Genomic DNA, 23,306 nt, shown 5'->3' with positions numbered 1-23,306 from the left:
ATTCCCATCCTACAGGCAGTTGTGCCAGTCCCTGGGTTTGTTTCACTCCAGCAACATTTGGTACACTTCAGTCAGAAAGTGGTAGGGCAGTTGTTCCTTTCCTCAGGCTGTTTTGGACTCCAGAGTCACACCTTGCAATTTCAGGAAGTAGAAATGCAACTTTATGGCTAGTCTGATTTTCCGTCAAGCTGACCATTAGCTGTGGCTGCACACCCAAACATCCCCAGATAATAGAGGATAATAGTGATTGAAATAACATCTGAACTGAAGGAATGCTTCTGTGGGTAAAGAATGCTTGAGTAAAGGGTGCCTCCAGGCCATGTTTGGATCATGGATCTCCTACTTCATCTGCCTTAATGTGCAAAATTAACAGAAAGTCTAACAGCTAATCGGTGGTTCTAGCCTCTACATCTGCTATTGAGCTAATTGATTGCTAAGCCAGGTCTGGGTTACCCTTTTGGACAGGAAATAAAACACTCTAGGCATATGAAAGTTACTGTAGATCTTTATTGAAAAAGATTTTGTCTCTCTAACCAGAACAACCCAGAAAGAAATTCTGAAACAGTTCATCATTGTTTTATATTCACACACAGAATTTACATACATTGGAGTGAAAGAAATTTAAAAGCAATGTTAGCAACCACAGGCTTTATTCACAACTGTATTACCCCAGTTTTACCTACTGAATGTGTTTGCATTTATAAAACTGGAGTAAGCAGCGGTGAACTAAGCTCCTTCTAATTAATTTCTTTGCTGGGTTTTTCTGCAAATATAAGCCACTAATTTCTATGCACCTGAACTACTGCTATTTTCAAACACCTTTATGATCACTTACATGATCTATTGATTATATCTTCCAAATTTGTCAATATTAAATAACAGAACACGCTTTCAAAGTCCTCAAGACTTTCATCCTGAGCTTGCAAACCTCACTCAGGCATAAAGTGTAAGGTCACTCGACATACTGCCTGGGTGGCAACAGGAGTGCTGGACACCAGGTAATAAAGAGTGCAATAAGTTATTTTGCAGTTAGTCTTGCAAATAATAAAATCACCTGAGGATCCTGGGCTTTAGAAAGCAGAAAAACCCAGAGAAATTGTGTTCACCATTAAAGAGACCCCTGTTTATTATGATAACAATAAAGAGAGCTAGAAAAGGATATCTCCTGCAAATATATTTGCCTGTGGCATGGCACTCCTGAACATCAGCAATAATATTCACAGTTGCAATAGAGGACAAAGTAAAGCTACTCATCTTGCAGGAAAGAAAATCAGAAAGCTATAAAGAAAATGTGTGTACCTGTGGGCCTGCGATGTTACAGCACAGAGAAATGTTCCATAGCAGTAAGGCACAAGAGAAGTTACTAAGGTTCTCTGGCTCAGCATGACATCACTGACTTCACACTCAAATGCTACAGAACGAGTTATACCTTTGTGTGAACTCAAGTGTTTCATCTAGGCTACTTCATGTTGCTCTGTAAATAGGGATGTCTGACTGCACTGACGTTTATTTCAGCTGTATTGACTTTCTGTCTTTAGACTAATGCACCTACCAGCACCAGTAGAACAAAACTGCATTTTATATTTTTCTATTTTCCAAAGGAACAGTTCAATTTAGGAAAGAAAAATGTCAACTTAAACGCCAAAAATGTTTTCCAGTGGCCCAGATCAGGTAGAGGTTCCTCCACAGACAGGGAGGCACACACACACAAGGCATTTACACTGAGCTCTGAAAAGCAGTCCTACTGAACTAGGTCTTGTCGGTATTCAGAGGTAAGTGTACCTTCAACAAATGCTACAGTTGGCCGTGGCTACACTATTCTACTTCAGTTTGAGACCATGCCTTATGTGTGAGGATGAAAGTGACCTTGTGCTGATGCTGGGCACAAGAATTATACAATACCAAAAGCCTGCCTGGGAGAGTTAGCAGGAACTGTAACAGCAGAGAAGTCTTGTGCTAAGCCTCAGGACAAAGCAAGTTTCACACAACACACAACTCATGGTGTGCTAAAGGTGGATTCCAAAATCACAAGTAAACTTCCCACCCCCAAGCCTGCTTTTCCTCTGTACTCAAAATTCACTGTGGTGCCAGATGGAGTATTGAGTAGGTGAGGATCAGGCCTCAGATGCACAAATTAAAGCCCTTCAACAGAGAGAGCATGGTTTAAAACATACGTATCGTTGTCTTCATCTTCTAGAAGTAGCTTCTCAATGGGCAGTGTGCTGATGACTCGTCTGGCATCCTCCAGCTCCTGCGGGGCTGGTTCAGGAATGGAGATGGGCAAGGGCACAAACTGTGGCCCAGAAAGTGTGGAAGAAGCTGTCTGGTACTGCAAAGTGGAGGCTGGCAGTGCAGAGAGGGGCTGAGCCCATGGGAAGTATGTGAGAGGCGGCTGCTGATCCGTCACCTCAAGCTGAGGCACTACAGCGGGGGTGGTACTTCGGGGCTGTTAAAATGGAAGAGAAACAAAACAAAATAAACCCATTGGCAATGAGGAGCAGAGGAAGGACCCAAACCCAGAAACTAAGGATGCTTGGTCTCGCTTTTAACATCCCTTTTCCTGTCTCTCTGGGTGAAGTGTTACATTGAGTGTGAGTTTTCCCACGCTGGCTCCCATGAGAGCAGTGGCTTGTGGGTGTCCCAGGTGCTTGCTGCCAGTAGCTCACAGTCATGTCAAGTTCCCTCTAGCTTTCTGTTCCCATTCCCACCCTCACTGTAGGCCCATGAGACAGTTACACCCAGTGCTGAAAACTGCATACTTTGACAGTCACTCTCCCAGGTTGAACGCATGGCCGCAGCTTTGCTGCCACAAGGCTGAAGGTGGCTTATTCTGGCCTCTGCAGTAGTCTAACCTGACCAGCCCCTGTCAGCCAAGGCAGAGCCATATTTGAAATGATAGCGAAGGCACAGGACACAGGCATGTACCTTGGCTGATTTGGTGTCAGCTGCAATCACTGAACTGAAACACTGAAAGGAAAATAAGCCGCTTGAGTTCTACTGAAACAGAATTTTCTGTCCTTATCCTCTAAGGAAGGGCAAATCATCTTGGGTCAGATTTGGCCAGTCTGAAACCAAATATTCTGCTCTGTTGATGTGCTGTTTTGGCCTTGTTTGGAATTAAATAACGATACTGCTTGATACCCTGGATACTGCTTAGGACTGTGCCCTAATCCTTATTCAACGACTTATTGACTATAATGTGCATCCACTCAGTGAACTACTTTAATTCTGCTTCCTCAGCTATTCCAAATCCAAGCAGAAGAACAGCTCAAGTTGGAAGTGATGACAAGAGTAAATGTAATATTCCCTATTATTACCCTTGAGCTGCAAACAGTACTCTCCTACTGTTAATAACTGTTAACAGACCTGAAAAAACTCAGGGCAATGGTAGTCCTGCTGCTGACTTGATGAGAGATGACTCATTCCCAGGACAACAGCAAAGAACAGTGTATGTGTTAATAACATGGAAAGTCTGGAGGAGTGCAAAGGGCTGGGGAAATGGCAGCGAAGTATGCCCTATTTCATTGCAACCACAACAAAAAGTTATGGAAAAACTCCTGCTCAAACCACACTCATGTCCACAGTGCAGAGAGAGCCACTGCTAGAACAACTATGTAGCATGGGTGCAAAGACACACAACATTATAGTAATTAAATAAATTAACTAGTTACATGCTGCAGTTCCCATGGCTCTCACTAGAAGGTGGGGAATTGCTGTCATTTGTACCTAGGTATTTTAGACTTACTGCAAAATTGGTGATCAATGGTTGAGAAGCGTAAGTCAGAACAGATGAAGGTCCAACCAGCGTGTAACTGGGACACATAGGCTGAACATACATATCTGCTGTGTACGGGCAGCCAACTGCTTCGTGGGGCACATAATCGGGGTAAGTGGTCCACTGAGTTAGAGGCTGTAAGGATGAGGGAGAGGGCTGGGGGATCCAGCCAGAACACAGCGGTCCTTCATCTGTGACAGGCAATGCAGAGGCAGCAGCATCCATATCAGTGCAAGGCTGGCCTAAAAAAACAGGAGAGAATTAAAACCCAGTTCAGCATAGCCTTCCCTGCAGCAGGGCTGACAAACACTTAGAAAGTCAGGGGAACATTACCCATTGGTGAATAGGAAGGAAGAGGCTGGTGGGGCAAAACAACCTAGAAGAGAGGAAAAAAAATATTCAGAGATGAACACCATAAGCATTAAATTCAATCCCCTCTGAGAAGCACTGAGTGACAAAGCATATTAGCTATTATCAGACGATTATCAGCTACCACTTCAGTGTCAGTGCCTGAATACCTGCCTCTATAGAATTTAAACCTTGTGTTGCAGAGGGAATTCCTCTTCAGAGAGCAGGCAGTCAATATCCTTCCTCCTGATACAGACAGATAGAGGTAGGCTGAAACTAAGAAACAGATAGCCAAGGATGGCTCTGGCTTGTCTCTTTTTGTGCTCTTGAACAAGCTGCTTCTAAGCCACTTTCTGTTCTAGGAGTTAGATCCTGCCAAGTGCAAAACACTTTCACTTTTCCATTAGGTCAATGCTGATCAAAGGTGTTCAGCACCCTAAAGGCACTCCACCTAAAGATACATTTAGTAGTATCTCCAGGTAACATGAGGATGCACTGCCTTCAAAATGCTTTAGAGAAGCAAAGATTTCTTCCATTGCCAAAGCATTGCCAGCTCATGCCAGACCTGGTCAGTCATTGAGTGTCTGAGGAAGAACTTTCTGCTTGTGTTTGTTTTTTTCTCCTACCGTTGTAGCTGCCGTTGCACTGGCGTTATGAACATTGCCCCGTTTCCTTTTCAAAAGCTCCTTCACTGGCTCTTTGACACGGACACCTTGGTAGGGGCGAGGTTGCGGCTGCTGTTCTGGAGCAGAAGCTGAGAACAAAAATACAAATGCAGGTGACTTTTATTTTCCTTTCCTGCCATTCCCAGAGGCTCTGCTCATCTGTGGGCTGCACTAGTCAAGTTGGCTGGAGTCTGGGTTCATAAACATCTTATTCCTTAACTAATGGTGTCTTTTGGCCCATACATGACATCAGGCAGCATAGGTGTTCTCTCTGCCATTGCTGCTTGGTTGCTGTGATCACACAGATGGATCATAAGGACGACCTAACCTGAAATAAGCAGGCTTGCAGTTCCCTCCGGTCACTAATCTGCAGTGCAGTGATTTACATCCATGAGAAGGACAAATCAGATTGAGCATATCCAACAGAGGTATAATACAGATGGGTTAGTAGATATCAAGCCTATGATATATGTAATTTCTGGCAGGTAGATAAAAAAAAATTGGATAATCAAGAGAAATACATTATATTCTGTACTAGACACAACCTGTCAATACAGCCCCAATTAGAAAAACATCCTTGTTTGGGAAGCCATGTAACTCATCACTAGTTTGACAGGCATATCTCATAGCTTTGAGAACAGCCAGTTATATTTAAGTGTCATCCTGGACCAGAGTCACATTTCTGTTCCAGAGCTTTGCTCCTCACCTAGCCAGGGGGGTTATAACTTGGTGAGCTGGGATGTGACACAGCTTCACAAACAATTATATTAACACATCCCAGAGCTTACACCCATAGACTATGATCTGTTTTAAAAAGTAAAGCTTATGATCAGTTAAGCAGGCCTATCATGAAGCCCTGCAACAAGTGAAAGTAGAGGAAACACAGTTCTTTATAAGCCAGTGTTATCAACCCATATTTTACATTAAGTATTTGGAGGCAATTGACAGCAGAAGGAAACCATAGAATATGAAAGCCTAGGGAGGGCCAATATTTGTAAAGCCAACACTAGTAGCTACCTAGCCCTTTTTACTGCACTTTGATTTGTAAATATTCTAATTGATAAGATTCCATTTCTCAAGATCACCACTGGCCTTTGGTTTCATGAAGTACAGGTGGATAACCAGCTCAAATCTTGAAATATTATTCCACTTAGGAAGCATTTATTCAGATTTACATTCTGTGCTTCACATCACAGAACAATATGAATCATTTTACTTATGATCATCTCTCACAGTTACATGCACTTGTATGCACACTGAGATGTTTCTCTAACACCTTTCTGGGGAGTGAAAAACTGAGACTAAATACAGACGTTTTAAGTCAACATCAGTATCTTGATTAGCCATTATAAATACTTTTGGTACCAGACAGCACTGTATTTGTGTGTTGAACTTTTGTCTTTGTTACATTTTATGCATATTGGGAAAATACTCTGTTTTAAAGTAGCAGCTGAAGATAAGATGATTTTTCAGCCTTTGCCTGATCCACATTTGCTTTCTGTGGGCATTCTTTGTGGGACTTAAATTGGATTACTTGCATTCTCATGAATCCTGTGGCTTTGGAAATGCAGTTAAAAAGAATCAAGGTCACTCTTCTTCTGCATACAAGAATCCACGAGGGCTTTTAATACAGTTGACATTTTGCTTTTTAAATTTAATTTGTATAAATTTATCTGAGTGCAAACAATAGACAGTGCTAAAAAGTGCCATGGTATGAGGTGCACTGAGAATGCTGAGAAGGAGCTAATACTAAACAGGAGGTCTGAAATAAAGACGATCACTAAAATGCTTTATTCATTTTATAAGAGATATATTTACGTTTGGAAATTATTTATTTGTACTTTACTTTTCAGGGTCAGACATTGCTGCTGCTCTTTATGCTGTGTGAAACATCAACTTTGCCAAAGCAAATATGAGCTCTGCTATAGACTGCATGAGAAGCAGAACTGTACCTCTTGGGTAGTATCTTATCCCTGAGTCATCACACCAATCTGAAAGGGCCTCCTTGCAGAATTAGGGTGGGGAAGGATAGTAGTTTCTGGCTCCATGTTTGGGGGAAGGGAAAGAAGAAATTTACTGTAAAAGCTGACAAATATACCTATTGAGGGTTTCCGGTGTAAGCAGAGTAACCCCCCAAAAAGAGAAAAAAGAAAAAAACCCCAAAGTCTGCAGAACATATTTCAGTTCCCCCAAGCTGACCTACAGAAATAAAAATAATGCTAGCACAGCTGCTTTTCCACTCTTCAAGTGTACACCAGGTCTGAGCATTACAGACAAACCACAGCAAAATTGCTTTTGTCTTCAGGGTACAATTCCTCACAAAGCAAAAGAAATAGGATCATTTAAAAGCAATTTGAGAAAGAATGACAATTAAAATATCCTCGGTAAAGGAAGTACCTGGATTTAGTAGTCTCCAACTCCTTATACCAAGGTTGTCTTAATAAGCTATGAAGCCTACTTTGGTCCAAGTTTCAATTACATGTTTATTTAAATAATGACCTGCGAATGCACCATGGTCTGCATGGCCAAATGCCATTGGAACAAATGAAAGCAACAGAACACCTGGGCTCCAGTGCTCAAGTACCCGCTATGTTCTGGCTTGTCTCATGCAATTCAAGGACCATAAAACAGCCATATGCTGTTTCTTAATAGGCACTGGATCTTGATTTGCAACTGAAGTTTGAGCAGTATGAAGCATCAGCAGTCAAGGAAAAAAGGAAGGAATCTAATCCAGCCAATACAAAACTTGTAATAGTTTCTACTTGTAAATATATTCTGGATCACTGCAATGTTTTTATCAGGTTGCCTTACACATTTATAGTGTGTGTATAGGCTCAGGCTCCTTTCATCAATGTTATCACTTGCTGTATTTGTAGAACTTCGACAAAAGCCCAGCACAAACTTTGAAGACCATTGAGTAATCTTTCAAAGCAGCTGGATAACACAACAGCTAATGAAAAGGTACCCGATGCAGTCCCCACCAACTCTAAGTGACAACAGAAGTCCCATAATGTTTGATCCCAGACTGCTCTGCAATTCAGACTGAAAACTTCCAGACTGCACAGACAAGCTCGAAGGTTGCCAGTTTTAGTGGACCCTGGATGAAGGTTTGACAACTCTATTAGCTCTGTTGTTGAGGTCAGCACACTCATCTCTCTGCATTGATTATCCCTTTGCCAACTGGTTTGCACCTAGGAAAAAAACAATTTTTCCTTCCGAGGCCAAGTTGTGCTGAACGTGGCAGGCACAGCCAATGGTGACCCTGCTGTCTCTTTTGGGAAGCAGCTCCAACCCAGCTCATGGGCTGACAAGAGCTTCAGGAACATGCTTCACAAGACCCCTTGCCCAAGGTGAGCAAAATGCTGAGTAGTCCAGCGTGTTGGGTGGTAATCCTATAAACCCTGGCCTACAGTTGTTTGTGCTGTGGAGAACCTGAGAGCTGTCCAGAGATTCTAGTGACCAGTCAACACTATCCCTTTTTTTCATGATAGTTTTCATCCTCAGATTTTTTGTCAGTACAGTATCTATATGCAGTCTTTTTAGATATACTTTCTTTTTAATAGCATCCATGAAATGCTGGTCTGAGTAAAAGATCAGGCAGGGAAAGCATACCAAGGCATTGCCAAGCAATTAAAGCAAGCAACTTCAAAATGCATCTTCCTCTACATTTTTATTTAACCATTGCTGAAGTTGGAAGGAAGGGTAATGGCAAAACAGCTGTTGGAAGACTGCAAGTGTTGAAGCGTGACAAGTTTCAGATCACTAAACTTCATGTTAGCACCACTGGCCTTCACACACACATGAACTGCAGATCAGTTGAAACCTTCATCCTTTCAAACAAGTCAGAATCATTTCCCATCAGGCAATTTTCGGTTTGAAATACACTGCTAATCTTTAAGAGTTTGCAGGACTACCTGCCTGCAGCAGCAAATGACACACTTGTCACTGTGTCAGAAGATTTACTGTTTCTTTGCTCACACACTGACATGTGATAAGCTTATCGATTGATCAGTGTTAACAGTGCAAATATTTTTCTTTTTTTCTTCTTTCACCTCCAGTATAATAAAAAATGGAAAGGAAACACAATCGAAAAGCTTTTCTTATTTGCAGTAACGCCAAAAAGCAAGCAGCAACTCTTGAATAACAAGAAAATGTTAGATTTCAGTTAACAAACTCGTGAGTTTCTGGCTTGGATCCTGAACACCAACTTATATTAGGCAGCTGCTGACATTTTTATCGTACATGGTGAACTTTGGCTAATAAAAGGGAAAAGTGGCCTAACTTTGTATGCACTACTTGGCTGATTAGCCTCTGATCAAACCTAGATTACGACACAGAATCATAGAATAGTTAGGGTTGGAAAGGACCTTAAGATCATTTAGTTCCAAACCCCCTGCCATGGGCAGGGACACCTCACACTAAACTATGGCACCCAAGGCCTCATCCAACCTGGTCTTGAACACTGCCAGGGATGGAGCATTCACAGCCTCCCTGGGCAGCCTATTCCAGTGCCTCACCACCCTAACAGGAAAGAATTTCCTCCTTATATCCAATCTAAAAATCAATGCTCACTTAAAATATTTCAGCATGGTTGTCTGCATTTTACATTGCCTTCAGATACAGTGTCCTCCAACAATATATTTATATATATTTTTCAAGTGTTAAAGCTAGTAAAGTTATTTTAGGTCTGTTACTGCTTTGGAAATTAATCGTCTGATTAGATGATCAGTTCCGACATCAGAACTGAGACTGCTGCTTTTGTGATATGGATAATGTTGGATAGTACATCATAGATCGCAGTGGAAAAGTGGTTTTATATAACGTAGCTCTTAAGAGCTCGGCAGGCAATCCTTTGTATGAGAACTATTTAAGCAGCTGCCCTTGTATTTACATCCAGCCTACCTAGCCATTCATAGTAGCTGATCAGCAAGCAAAGACAAGGAAATCTAAGTCCAATTCTTAGCTCTGCCAGGATCCCTGTACAAAGTTGAGGGAAGGGTCACCCAATTGGTAGATCTCCAAAGATATTTGGCTGCCCAAGGGTAAGTGCTTTGATAGAACTGTCAAAAGTACTTTTCAGTGCTTCTAGAAATCCCTGCACAGGAGCATCTGCAGTCCTTAGGCAGTTAGATTCCCCTTGAAACCTCAGAACGTTAAAAATCTACACAATCAGGAGAAAAAAAAAAAAAACGTTCTTATTCCTTTTGGCTTTCTTGCGTTTGTATTGTCCTTATGATAACAACTTGCCAATTCCCAAAGGAGTATTTAGATGGTGCTGGAAAGGTAATCCAACTGCAGCCATTCCCATGGCAACAGGCAGAACTTGGATGCTTTGACTCTAATCACAACACCAGTACCTGTTTATGCAAGGCAGTAAGTAGAGTAATATTTGTTCAGGTCTCTGTGGTCACTTAAAGCATTGCCATTCAGCTGGGAGGCTTAAAGTGCACTGCAGAATGAAGGTCAGAGGGACCAGAATCTCTGGTCATCTCATAACCAGAGACTAGTTGCTTGGAGCAGTTATAAAATGGATATACCCTGGAGGATGCTGAGCACTAGGGATGAAGAACCTGAATTACTCCGTATCATTTTACTCTCTGGAATCTTGGACAGTTAAATGAATTTCAGTGCTTGCTTTCCTTACCTTGGACTTACCACAAAGCAGAGACAAAGAAAGATGACTGTTCACTCTTAACATATTGAAGGAAACTGTGTAACTAGCCAGCAAATAAGGTCAGGGCTTCACACTGTGAAGTGACCCATCTGAAGCTCATGCCCTTAGAAAAACAATCAGTTATTTCTACCAAGACCCACCTTAGTGAGTTGTGTTGGTCATAAAAGGGCCTGGTGGCTAGTCAATACCAAGTCCCTTGTACCTGCCCTAAAGTGACTAATACAGACCCGAATCATACATTTTCAGACTGGCTCTCATAATGCCATGCTGCGCTCAGACACAAAATCACATATGGGTACAGCATTGCCAAATAAAACATGAAACAACTCAGAAAACGTTTATCCATATCCCATTAGGCTATTGCTTGCTTCATTATCTTGTCAATAGCTTTGCCATTTGAAATTATGTCTTTCAGGGCCCCGGGTTTGCATGTTATGGCCCATCTTCTCTGTGATTCTGCAAATGAGCATGCAGCTCTTTTTTGTGCATCTGACACATTCCAAATCTCCTTTGAAGTGTTACCATTATTTTTTGTAGACAACCCCGACAAGGAAAACTGGACAGGAGTGGATTATTGTCTGTTCTGTTTGTCACACTATGGGTGGGTATTTCAATGAGGATTTAGTTAAATGCAAAGCACTAAACAAACATCTGCAGAGAATCTGCCCTACAATAAACAAGAGAACTCAGAGCATGAGTGAAAGAGCCGAGTGATGGTTCATTGCTCAGCACAAGGAAATAAACTCAGTAGATTTCTGAGCATAATTAAATCAATAGACTAAACATTTCACTTACTTACCAACAACTCAGTATAGCATTTGTCTGGGTCTTTCTACTCTCTCTCATAGCATTGGAGCTACCAAAGTCAGTAGTTTATTTCAGAATTATGCCAAGTATCTTTATTTTGATAAAGATACCTTTGACCACTTGCAGATTGGCAAACAAAATGTTAACTTTCTATTTATCCACCTGGATTACACAAATCAAGGGGAGATCTGGAGACATATGGAAAACAAGATAAAAGAGTGACTGGCAATCTCTGCTGCTTTGATTATTCTATCACACACACCCCACCAATGAACACACACACACAGAAGCAAAGAGTTTCTAAGGGCCAAATAAGACCTGGATGCACCAGCCATGTAGCAGTGAGGGCTATAAAATCTATCTGCTTCAGAAGAAGAGAGACCCTATTATGAAGGGGAAGCTGAGATAGAAAGTATCTTAACCATAAGTCTCACCCGCGTGTCCTAATTCCTCCCAGCCCATAATAGTCTTTCCATTTTAGTAATACAAGTTTTCCACTTAATTGCTTATGTGGTCATTTGTAGAGCCTGACACCTGCTTTGTAAAGCATGGATGGGCTCAACTTTCATACTATCCATCTTTCCTAGTGGGGTTTTACCAAAATTAAAACTCAAGGGGCAGTATATTGCGGTTTCACCTCTCAGTCTCATTACCTGATACTTTCAGAAAGGCTGTACAGAGCCCCACATCTGTTGCGGGCAGAAAAAGCTTTATGCACTCAAAAAGCATTTGGGAAGGGGTTTTCAAAGGTGCAAATTCACGTGTCTCAGTTGCACGGGAATCCAAGCACACCTAGCCAAAAGCATCATCTAAAGGTGAAACTCTTGCAGAATTTCAGCCTCTCATAACAGAAACCAGTTGTATGAAAGGTACACTCATTTGCTTTCACAATACAACATGAAGTAACTATCTGCACAGAGACCTGTAAAAGGAAAGTAGCCAGTGCTGCCCATTAGGTACTCTCCATCCCTGAAGGGTTGCCCACCTGCAGAGCAGGCCTGCTTCCATTCAGCAGAATCCTGCCAAAAGCTGGGAAGCCCCAGCCAGTCACTTCGCTCCTGCAGTGGGAGGGGATGCTTTCAGGCTGAGACACTCGCTGGGGTTTTGCTGAGCGGAAGCTCTGGGCCCCACTCCTGCAAAGCAGCTCACTGTGCCGTGACCCTGAGGGATCATTTCCAGTGCACAGGGCCAGCCATGCGAGACTCCCTGGAGGACAAGAGCCTCTGACCACAGCAGCTGAGGGCAGGGTCTGTTAGTTTTCCTTCTGTTCCTGTAGGGCTTTCTACAGAAGCATCCCCTGAAGAAGCAGGAAACTGCCTTTCAGAAGGTGCCCATGAGAAATTCCTCCTGGTGAGGTCACACCTATTTAAATGAGCTCTTGTGTCACTCTTGGGCTTTCCGTTTGGAAGAGGTTTTTCGTTCTTGCTGAGTTTTACTTTTTTTATAGCTAGGAAAAACATACAGAAATTACAGCATCCCTTTTAAACCCTCCTATTTTACTTAAAGCCACTTTTAATCCAAGTCAAGGCATCCTGATGGAGCAGATTGCCAGGGCTTCTGTCTAGTCTCCTCTCACACAGGTACAGATAGAACAAAAACTTCTGCCGCTGTTTTCAAGCTGACACTTGCACTTGACTGGAATTACAAACGCAGCTCCAGCCAAGGAGCCAATCCTGTAGCAGTAAGGCAGGACTGTCTTAGCATCCAGAGTGCCCCTTGCTTCCCCTGGCAACATAATGGTACATAACCTACTAATATGCCTATATTCCTCTGTCATCCTGCTGTTTAAGAGTATAAAGTTGGACTTAATAATTGTCTTGGTTTTTTAATCCACTCTCATCCAGAAACCAGATCTATACTATGATATTTGCAAAGAATCCTTGAGAAATAAAATGCCTGACACCAGTTGACTTCCACTGGCATTTCAGTTTGTGCCTGTCTTCCTTCTGGCTCAGTTACTGCCACATCCCTGCTGTCTCTAACAGATCCCAAGTGGAATAAAGTTCTCTTTTACATGTGCTTGAGTACACAGCCCTGTGCTTCTCTAGCCTGGTGTCAAACCCTGACATCCTTTTCTGGGAGTGCATGGCTGTGTCAGCCTAGGCCTCGTGTACCCGACTGTCTGGAAGCACAGTACCACAGCTGTGCAAAACAAAACTGTTGCTCTTGCCAGGATTAGAGCCATCTTTTTCTACATTGAATATGGGATAATTGTCCCATACTTGGGTGAAAGCTTCACCCAGCCCTCGGAAGCTCCCCACAGACTTACTGTCCAACTATCTATCCAGGATGCCCTTTTGCTAGAATACCCAAGTAACTTATTTTTGGTTTAGTTGCACAGAAACTCTCTGCATGGCATAAGAGATCTCCTGTTTCCTAAGTAAGGAGCAGAGCAGAGCTTTTATGCTTTCCCATAAGCCTAAGGAGCTCATGCAGGCACAAACCAAGTTCTCTGGTCACCCATATTGCCTCTGAATCAATTTATACATTAAAGCAAGCCAATGACTCACATGTGGGTACTGGAACATCCATGTGGTCACAGGTGGTTTGGACCAGATGGTGTAGGAAATGTGAAGCCACAGCTGGTCTCACTAACAGGAAATATAGGTGCACCAGAGACACTTACAGGTCTTGACACTTGACACTAAAAGGAGACTCGCAGAGATGGGAGAGCCACCTATAGAAATTCTGCCTCAGCCCTTTGTGTATTAGCAAATCTAATGGCAGGCTGCTCTAGTAACCAGCCCAGGAGTCAGAGAGAAGACTGCACATTTCACTGGCTGCTTCATCTGACCAGTGTGAAAAGGATTTCCTCAGAAACAGAAGTCAAATCAAGGCAGTTATACTGTGTCTCATTCAGGCTTTCCAAAGAGCCAGAAAGCACTGCTATAACAGGAGATTCCAGTTTTGAGAAGCTCAGGGAGTACAGAGGGACAGGCAGGTATTGGCCAGTAGTTGTCTTGCCTAGAAACTATCAACAGGGAATGGCTGACATCAAGATACAGGTTTTGATCTCCTCAGGAAGGCTTGTAATTTCTGCTTACTTTTGAAAGCGCTGCATGTATCAAAGAAAAAAGTGCAAAGAAGTTTAGTTAAATTCATTTACCAATTTTGTTCTACCTAAACCATCAGGTTGCTACTATTGCTTTGTCATTGCAGAAAATAAAACCCAAACAAACCATTAATGGACTTCTGAGATGGAAGATTAGATTCAAATCTTGAACCTAATCATCCTCCAGTATGTTCCACATCATATACCTGCTGAATCTGAAAACAGCACAAGATAAAATGGAGAAATAAGGTGTGTTGCCATAGTGCTCCCGCTTGATGCGTAATACTTGCAAGACAAACTGAAACAGGATTGAATATGCAGTCAGCATTTCTTGCTACAGCACGTTACAGTCTACAATATAATTTCACAAATACGCGTTTCAGCTTCCAGAGTGTTCAACTGAGAAAAAGGCAGGAGAAATGGGTAATGGAGAAAACAGACTTCACCATTAATAAGCTCAGAAAGGTGTAGTAAAATGACCTCTGAACAACTTACGAACTATTATATAAAGAAGATTAATGTTAGTACCATATCAGATAAGAGCCTGGCAAATGCTTAAGTAATTAGCTTTTTAGGTATATTTATTTATTTATAGGTTGATGTAACAGCATAGGTTAATATAACGGAAAAGGACAGTAACACAGTTGCAAAAATGAGCATCATCTACACAGCCATAGTGAGACTTAATAACTTGTAAGCAGCAAACACCTACCTGTGTTATGATCAGTAAGCTATTCAAGCAAAGGTGGGCCAAGAGGAGTGAAATTATCTTGAAAACAAGAAAACTGATTTCCTGTAAAGTCATAACTGTATTGCCCTCAACTGCTTTGTTCCTTATCTTTTTATTAGTTGAAAAAAGTACATATCAAAAAAGGCACAGAAATAAGATTTCTCACAGGTTTCACTTTTAAAAAGGAAAATTTTCTGGTATGTAACCACTGTAACCTTTGATATCATACCTGCATCCTGTTATTGTTTTTATGAATCATAGTCTTCCACTTGATTCATAGTGATGAATGCCAACAAAGCAGCAATGCCGCCCCGTGTTAATATCTCTGCTGGAAAATTAGCATCATGCCTTATCACTTGCCTCTCGAGACATGCATCTTTTCGTGAGTATTATCTCCCATGCAAAGTTAATGCTCATTTATTCATTACAACCTTCAGATATTACCACAGTTATGAAAAACAAATCAGAGGTCACTTACATTTTTGCCAGTGCATATTCTGTGTCAGGACGGAGTCTTTTTGCTCTCTTTGATGAAGATGGGCGACTTTTTAATAGCTAAACGTGTGTTTTACTCCTTTACAGGGATGTGATAACTGACTGTCAGGATGTTTCTTTGAGCTTTTTAAAAGCCCCATGCTCCCGCTGAACCCTGTGATGTCATCACATCCTCCAACCACAACCACTTCTATAGTTTCCCTTACTCTATGTTGTTCTTCGTGATGCTAAGCAGTTCCAACAGCAGTGAACTCTGGAAGATATTATGCACAAAGAAGGCACTTGATATCACCAGAATGTATTTGAACAACCAACCCTGGAATCTGCCACTCATGGGGCTTTTCCCATAGATGTGCAAGATTAGGCCAAAAGGTTGTACAGCAGAAAAATCACAAGAGTCTTTTAGTAAGATTTTGACCTGTGGCACTAAGGATGGTCTTGTTTCACATAAGACAGCATTCTGCTGTTCCAGATGGTGCAACTATTGTCTCCATGCACTTCAGCAAGACTGAACTAGCCCACACACCATGTTTGCCTGCCCCTTTAAATGTGCAACACTTCTAAAATACAAAACTGGAGTGTTTGCTCCTGCCTTATGAGAATCTCAACTCCCTGGGGCCACTAAGTTTGAACTTCTGAGGAAACACCTGTAAACACTTCAAGCCTCATTAAACGAGGGTGTCTGTCATTTTAAAAAGAAGCCTTTTTCTGGTTTGCTTTGTATCAAAATACAACACTTCCTACTAAATAAGAGATGGCCCTTCCAAAATAGCTTGCAAAGCCAAAGAAAGCCTAGGAGAGGCTTGCCACAGGATTTCAAGAATGCTGTTAGCATTAATAATAGCACTATGATATCTTACCTGTTCATACCATTGCATGAACCTCTTAAATCTCTTGACATTCTTTCCTCTAAAAATCAGACCATTGTGATGAATTTTCGCAAGTAACCCCGAGTTAGGAGCTTCATTCCCAGAGAAATATCTGCTGGAAGCTGCACAGTGAGTTTAGGATTCTGGGATTCCTATCTTCCTCTCCTGTTTTCAATCACTGAATTGCCACTGCCCCAAAGTTTGCTCTCATGAATTTCTCTCATATGAAACATGAGGCAGATTCTGGTCAGTTCTTCGGCTAGGAGTCTATTAAAAGTATTTCATTCTTTCAGCAATTCCAAACACCTCTCAGGAGTAGGTCCATTTTGCCAACCATTTTGCAACATACCATTAGGGTTGCATTTAATGGAAAACCTCAGATTAGTCAAATGAAGATGAATAATTAATTGTATTCCCTCAAAGATTTGTCCAGAAACCACAAAGAAGCAAACCCCAAAGCATACAGACTGGAAAGAAATAAGGAATGTGTACCTCCACATTGCTGCCCTCCAAAATAGCACCTACCCCTTAGTTCTCAGGCACAAGGACATAGTTTAGCCGTGTTTTGCATATCCCTATTAATGCTTACTACCAGCCACACAATGTAACATCCTCTCTGCTGTTGAAGTGCTTAGTAATAGCAGGCAATCTGTTAGCTAATACTTTATAGATGGGCAGGTAAGCTAGAGTCTAACTCTATAGCCCAGTGTAGCCAGAAACAAAGAATATTGAAACTGACTTTAGTGGTGTTTCAGTTATAGCAAAGCAGGAAGAATTTATGGACTCTAATACCTCCAATACAAAACTGATATCATATTTCTCCCTAAACTAATGGAACTTCATTTTAGAAGCCCCTTAAATTTGTATAATTATGATAAATGCTTGTAATGCAACAGGAAATCTTTTCCTGACAAATTATGTTCTTTGAAAGCCAAGGCCCGATCATATATTTAGATTTACTTAAAGCTTACAGCACAAGGCAATCTCAGGAAAAACTGGAAGAGCTTCCTGAGGTTTGCCTTGAGTCAGTGCATAAGACAATGTCAGAAGGTGTTTAGAACAGTACTCTGTTGCAGTTTTCTTCTGGAAATACCTTCATTCCAAGCTACTGGAAAACAGCATAGCAAACCATGGTTTTAGGCGGGTTTCCACCAGGAATAAGACCTTATTTTTAAGCACAAGAATACACTCTGTGTACACTTGTGCTTTGCAGAGTAGTAGAAGCACAGACTGAGATTTATATGCACCAAGTCTTACATACATGTGAAGGCAGGCTCCATAATAAATGAAAGTAAATATACAGACTCTAATTTAAGAAATCTACATATGTATATCATCTCACCTTTAACTACACTTTTATTATGCTTAGAAAAGCAGTGGATAAAATGAAATCATGATTAAACTGGTTTCAATGTCTTTGTATCAATACTTTAAACATACGATGCCAGGCAGATAAAGTCTTGTCATAATAAACATCTAAAATGAGGAAGTTGCAAAAAAGGGCATATTTTCCACAGATGAAACAGCCCAGTGCTATTCTGGGGGCTGATAATAATCCATTTCCATATTTTACATACAGTTACCAGATAAACTTTTGGTGTAGTAACCAAGAATCATTTTCCAAAAAGTAACTTCAGTAAGATCGAGAACAGAGGCCAAACTTTTGGGGATAACCTTCTATATACAAGGCTGCTTACTAATGATGCACTTTCCGAGGAGTGTATCACTTTTTCTTTTATATATACATACACACTGTAACACTGAAACAAGCATCGTACCATAAACTCTTGTGATTCTTCTTCCTTCGTTTTTATGTGAGCCTCACATCTCCCACTCTGCCCTCTGAAACAAGTTCTGATTCATACCTCAGCTTTGATAAGGAACAAATGATGCAGCCTTCACATGTGCTCAGCCCTAGAGATCAAGTCCTTGGGCAGTGTAAATCACCATGGCCCCTCCTGACCTCTCAGTCAGTGAGGATCTGAACCTGGGACATTCCACATCCATTCCAGGGTTACTGCACATATTTTTTTCACACAAGAAGATGTCTCATACCGATCGGGCCTAACATGAGGTGCAAAGGAGAGCATGAAATCCTTCACAATTTCTGCACACAGATGCCTAAGTGAAGCTATTCCCCAGCATTCTCAAGAAAGTTCTGAGTTCTAGACTAAAATGAAAGTAAATATCCCGAGCCAAGCATCCTTCTCACACTGAGACCATGTCTGCACTTAAATGAGAGTTTCCCATGAACAATCACTTGTTTCCTAACACAGAGTAACTTCTAGAAGAGACCTTTCCAGGATTTTTTTGTACTTCATACTCTTTGAGAGATTATCTGCTCTATTCCTGAGCTCCAAGTTTAACCTCCTGCAAAGAGAAACAAGCCCAAACCAAAAAAAACAATAAAACCCACCCAACCAACCAACCAAAAACACCCCATCACTTCTTACAGCTAAATATTCAAGCTGTTTGTAGTGATCATGCACACATGCTCGAAGATCTACCCTGTACTTCTTGGTGCTCACACACAGAGGCCATGTTCAGCACTGTTGGCTTGCAGCCTACCCGTTCTCCTCAAACATTCAGGTGTTTGTCTGTGAGTGAGTAGCAGTCACGTCTAGTTCAAGTTTCCAGTACCAACTCAGGCAACAGAAACAATAGCACACAACAGAGTCTGCGTCCATACTGCACCTGCAAGTGAGATGTGATCTCATGTTGACTGAGCCAGCGAGAGTACCAAGAACAGTGATGATCCCACAAGCCTAAGCTTCTGTGCTTGCTCACAAAGCCAGCCTGGGACCACAGGCACGCTACTGTGTACTCAAGTCCTTTTCTCTGCAGTTAGGTGTTTGAACTAGCTTGTTTATGCTGTGCACCTTGCAAGCTTGCCTCTGACAGACAATCTTGGGTAAGCTAGCACTGAGAGCAGTTGCACAGCCTCTCTCCTTTCACATGTCACATAGTGGCTGCTAAAGCAGATGGTGTTAAGGGGTGAAAGGAGAAGGCATCTTGGTAACTTCCCCACCTACAGTAACACCAGTCTGGTGACTTACGGGCTGCCAGAGTTTGTGCACACCAACACAGTGAAAAACAACCATCCAAGCTATCTGTTGAGAAATTACACAAAGAACCACCCCCAAAATAAACCTGAATTTGACAGAAATCAAAAGATCTCAAATGATTCATGAAGAGAAAAGAGGATTAAGAATATCATTGAATGTTACGCACACAAATCGCATGACTAGCTCTGGAAGTTGGCAGTGTGAGACAGCAAGAAAGCTTGGGGATTCATCAGCTGTGAAAGTGACGCAACATAAAGGTTTGTTCCATGTTCCCACTGGACTCTCAAACAGGTTTCCTTTTACAGTGGTCCTGCATAGAAGCCAGTAACATGCTGCACTAAAGACTTCTGTCAGTCTTTGCGGATCCTTTATTGTTATAGTCACTGTTCTCCATGCATATACCTTTTCATTTTACGCGTTACTGTGACACTATAAAGTTGTATTTTGTCCAAAAGCAAACTGTTGGCATTAAAAAGAACCCAGTGTGAGTGACAAATTTCTCTCATGCCATGAAACAAAACTACAATTCTGTGTTTAGAAAAGTAACTTCTTTGAGCAAATGTTGCAGCTCAGTCAGGATTTACTGAGATGTAATCTGCAGTTTCTGCAAGTCAGTGGAAAGCTTTGCAGCAGGCACATTCAGAAAGCTACTCAAACATACACCAGCCTTTGGATGCAGAGGTGTATATTCACATTTGAATTATCTGACCCACTTGTCTAAAATAAACAGCCCCTATACACTCACAGCAATTCTTTCCTGAGCGCAAAACCAGTACTGATTTAGAGTACAACACTGCACCAACAACTCCATCAAAAGCCGTATCTACTGCTTCCTGGCAGTTGTCATTGTCCTGAAACTCTGTCGTCAGTATCATCCAAGGGGCGATGGAGCACAAGCAAAAGCTGTAATTTAGGTAAAAGCAAAAGAAATCCACTTTTGCAGTCATATTTACACACAAATTTGTTTGCTGCCTAACGCATTCGTATTAGTTGGGTGAAACTGCCACCTGCTGGTTACCTCGCTGTCAGCCTAAATGGGGTTTAGGACTCAGAAGTTGTTTTACCAGTCTGAGAAAGCAAAGAGCAGGAGATTTGCAAAGGCACAAATACCAAATCTTGCAGCTCAGCCTTGGATAATCTCCTCTCTAACACTCACTACAGGCAGGAATCACAGAGAGACCCAAAAGAAAGAGACCTCATTACCTAACGCACACCAACAGTTGGAAGAACAACTGCTACTCTGTACAGATTAGGGAAATAAACGAGTTTCTCACAAGTAAAGGAGCTGGAAATGCAGCAGAGAAACACCATGCTCAGCAAGGATGACAATATTCCCTCTGCAAATGAGAGTTTTGGAATCATTTCAGAACCCTTCAGGCACAGAAGATTTGCTGTTAGTCTCATGGGCAATGCCAACAATTCTGTAAGGGAAACAATACAGCCTGTTGCTGTGACTTGAAGTGGTAAGATCAGGGTATGAGCTCAAAAAATAATTCAGAAACAACCTCTTTTTCTTCTCTTGATCTTGTACTGTACATCCATTGAAAATCTGGAATCTTCATTTTGGAAAGGACACCAAGCAGCAACAGACTTAGCCTGATAACAGTAGCATCATTCTTGCTCAAATGTGTTCTCCTCTGACATTCTCATTTAAAATACAGCATTGAATGCTAACCATCTATGCTACATATTTTGGAGTAATCCCTCTGTGATCTATTGCAGTGCAGAAAGATAAGGGTATTTTCTTTCATTCCAGATGCACAGAAAGCATTTGATTAACATTGGCAGCTCTCTGGAAATTTAGGGGCTTTTCTTTTGTAGGACTCAGTTATGAAAACTCCCATCTCTTTTACTTCAGTGGCTGGGACTCTCACTGGCTAATGTTTTATTCTATTAAATGCAGGTACAGAAACCAGCTATTACTGTACTTGATGATTCTGGTGCAAGTACAAATGAAGGCACTTGATTCTTCATTTAACTCTCTCCTTTGTTTCTATTTACCTGTCCATAGTTTTGTACACTCCCTAGTTTATTTTCCACAAAATTTCATCTTTAAGGTACTTAGAGGCAGGGAAAGACTGATGCTGAAAGTTTACCATGTGAGAAACTCAGGCCTCAGGAACCCTCTCCTGTAATGTGGCTTCATTATCAGAATTCATTAAACTCGTACTCTCTCCTGCAATATCAGTCCTATAACCAGGTACTGTATGACCCAGCACCTCTTCAGTAAGACACTACAGTTAGTACAACTTCATCAACTTCATGTAGCTTTTACAGCTTGCTTCTACAGAGGAGCTTTCAAAGCATTTTAGGAACTCCAACTGGAGCCTGACAAAATCTGATAAACTTCAATGATTACACTTTTAGTGCGAGATACAGAAACTTCAAGCGTTCTGACTATCACAGTTACATACTCTTTTGCACTCTTAGTTGTTTGGTTTGCATTTGGTTCTTTTGTTTTGGGTGGGTTTTTTGAGGGGGTTGAGAATAATATTTTATCAAAATAAGTAGGCAAATACAGCCAGAAATGTGTGTTCTGAGAGCAATCCCTGTGCAACAGTCAAATGCACAACTAGTTCTGAAAATATTAGCAAAAGTCTCTTTGGAAAAACCTTTCTGTAGCAAAGATCCTGCAAGCTGCATTTCTCCTCTCATAACTACTGTCCACTTCCTAGTCATCTATTTGGCCTGAGTGATTCAGCGATTCATTGCGGTGTACCCTCGCTGGCAAAGGGCCATGGGAAGACTGCTTATGATTAATGTATGAAGATGCATTCACACTGTGCTTGAGGAACAGCTTTTCTTCTAGTCAACATAAATCCAAAGTGAAATACTTTGTACAAGTTCTGCAGAAAGAATGGGGGGATTTCTCCTGACACAGCCTGTCTGTGAAATGCTGAATAAGTAAAACTTACCAGGGATATCAGTGTGGCAAGAAGCAAAGGAGAAATGACAATGCATATGATCAAAAGCGGAAATGACTTCTGAATGCATTAAAATTCGAGCTTTTTTCCTTTCAACTTCATGTACCTATGTCACCAAAAAGTGCCAACATCTAATTAAAACACTGGATATTGACTAACAGAGATTCTGTTTTGTTAATCCTTTTTAGATTACAATATGATCTGTCCGCTTTTGCACTGCACTAGTTGTAACTGCAGTCGTAACCTTTTGGGAGATCTAAACGCAGATATTGGCTCAGTTGTGTTTTGGTTTTTTTTCTGGTGGTGTTTTCTTGTTTGTTTGGGATTTTGTTTTGTTGTTTTCCAGATTAGACAAGGTCAGGTAATTTCCAAAGAAAGAATTTTAAGTTGCCTTCATGCTTACAGAAGGACAGAATTTTCATATTGGACAGAGCTCCACGCAGTGTGGATTACACATGAAACAAATTTAAAATCATTTATTCCTTTACAATTGTATGGACTGAGGGCAAAAATCCTGGATCTCTTTGAGTTCAAGTGCAGCGCACAGAAGTGTGCCAAATGCAGGCACGCTATGACCAGGTGAATAAATTCACAGCTTTCAGGAAGAAGCTGCCAACACTGCCCTGAAAACTGTGGGAAACACTTGGCCGTAGATCCCCTATTCTCTATGCCTGTCTTCCTCTTTGCTCTTGGAGAAAACTGATGGACCAATGCAGCCTTTCCCCTCACATCCACACACACACACTCCCCTAGCTGCCCTTTGCAAGGACCAGGTAAGAAGGTGAACACTCGGCTCTCCGGTCAACACATTCTGCACCTTTATCACAGTCAAGCCTGCGCATGAAACAGGGAAGAAATTCATTGGAGCTTGACAGACAGAAATAGGAACGTTGTCTATTTAT

General features: G+C 41.5%; 1 protein-coding gene across 1 annotated transcript; it reads right to left on the bottom strand.

Moving 5' to 3' along the window:
• Positions 1 to 487: 487 nt before the first annotated feature.
• POU2AF1 (POU class 2 homeobox associating factor 1) lies at positions 488 to 15,742 on the bottom strand. Its single transcript, XM_062608703.1, has 5 exons — positions 15,530 to 15,742; positions 4,750 to 4,877; positions 4,109 to 4,151; positions 3,746 to 4,017; positions 488 to 2,446 (listed from the first exon to the last, which is right to left on the bottom strand). Exons 1-5 carry the CDS (start codon positions 15,543 to 15,545, stop codon positions 2,135 to 2,137), a joined length of 771 nt encoding a protein of 256 aa, XP_062464687.1. The 5' UTR covers positions 15,546 to 15,742; the 3' UTR covers positions 488 to 2,134.
• Between the last annotated feature and the right edge of the window lie 7,564 nt (positions 15,743 to 23,306).

Source organism: Pezoporus occidentalis, unplaced genomic scaffold, assembly GCF_034315485.1.
Source record: "Pezoporus occidentalis ecotype Australia unplaced genomic scaffold, CSIRO_AGI_Poc_V1 ctg130, whole genome shotgun sequence".
NCBI lineage: Eukaryota > Metazoa > Chordata > Aves > Psittaciformes > Psittacidae > Pezoporus > Pezoporus occidentalis.
The sequence above is the reverse complement of the archived record's forward strand: the minus strand, read 5'-3'. Positions and strand labels throughout refer to the sequence as shown.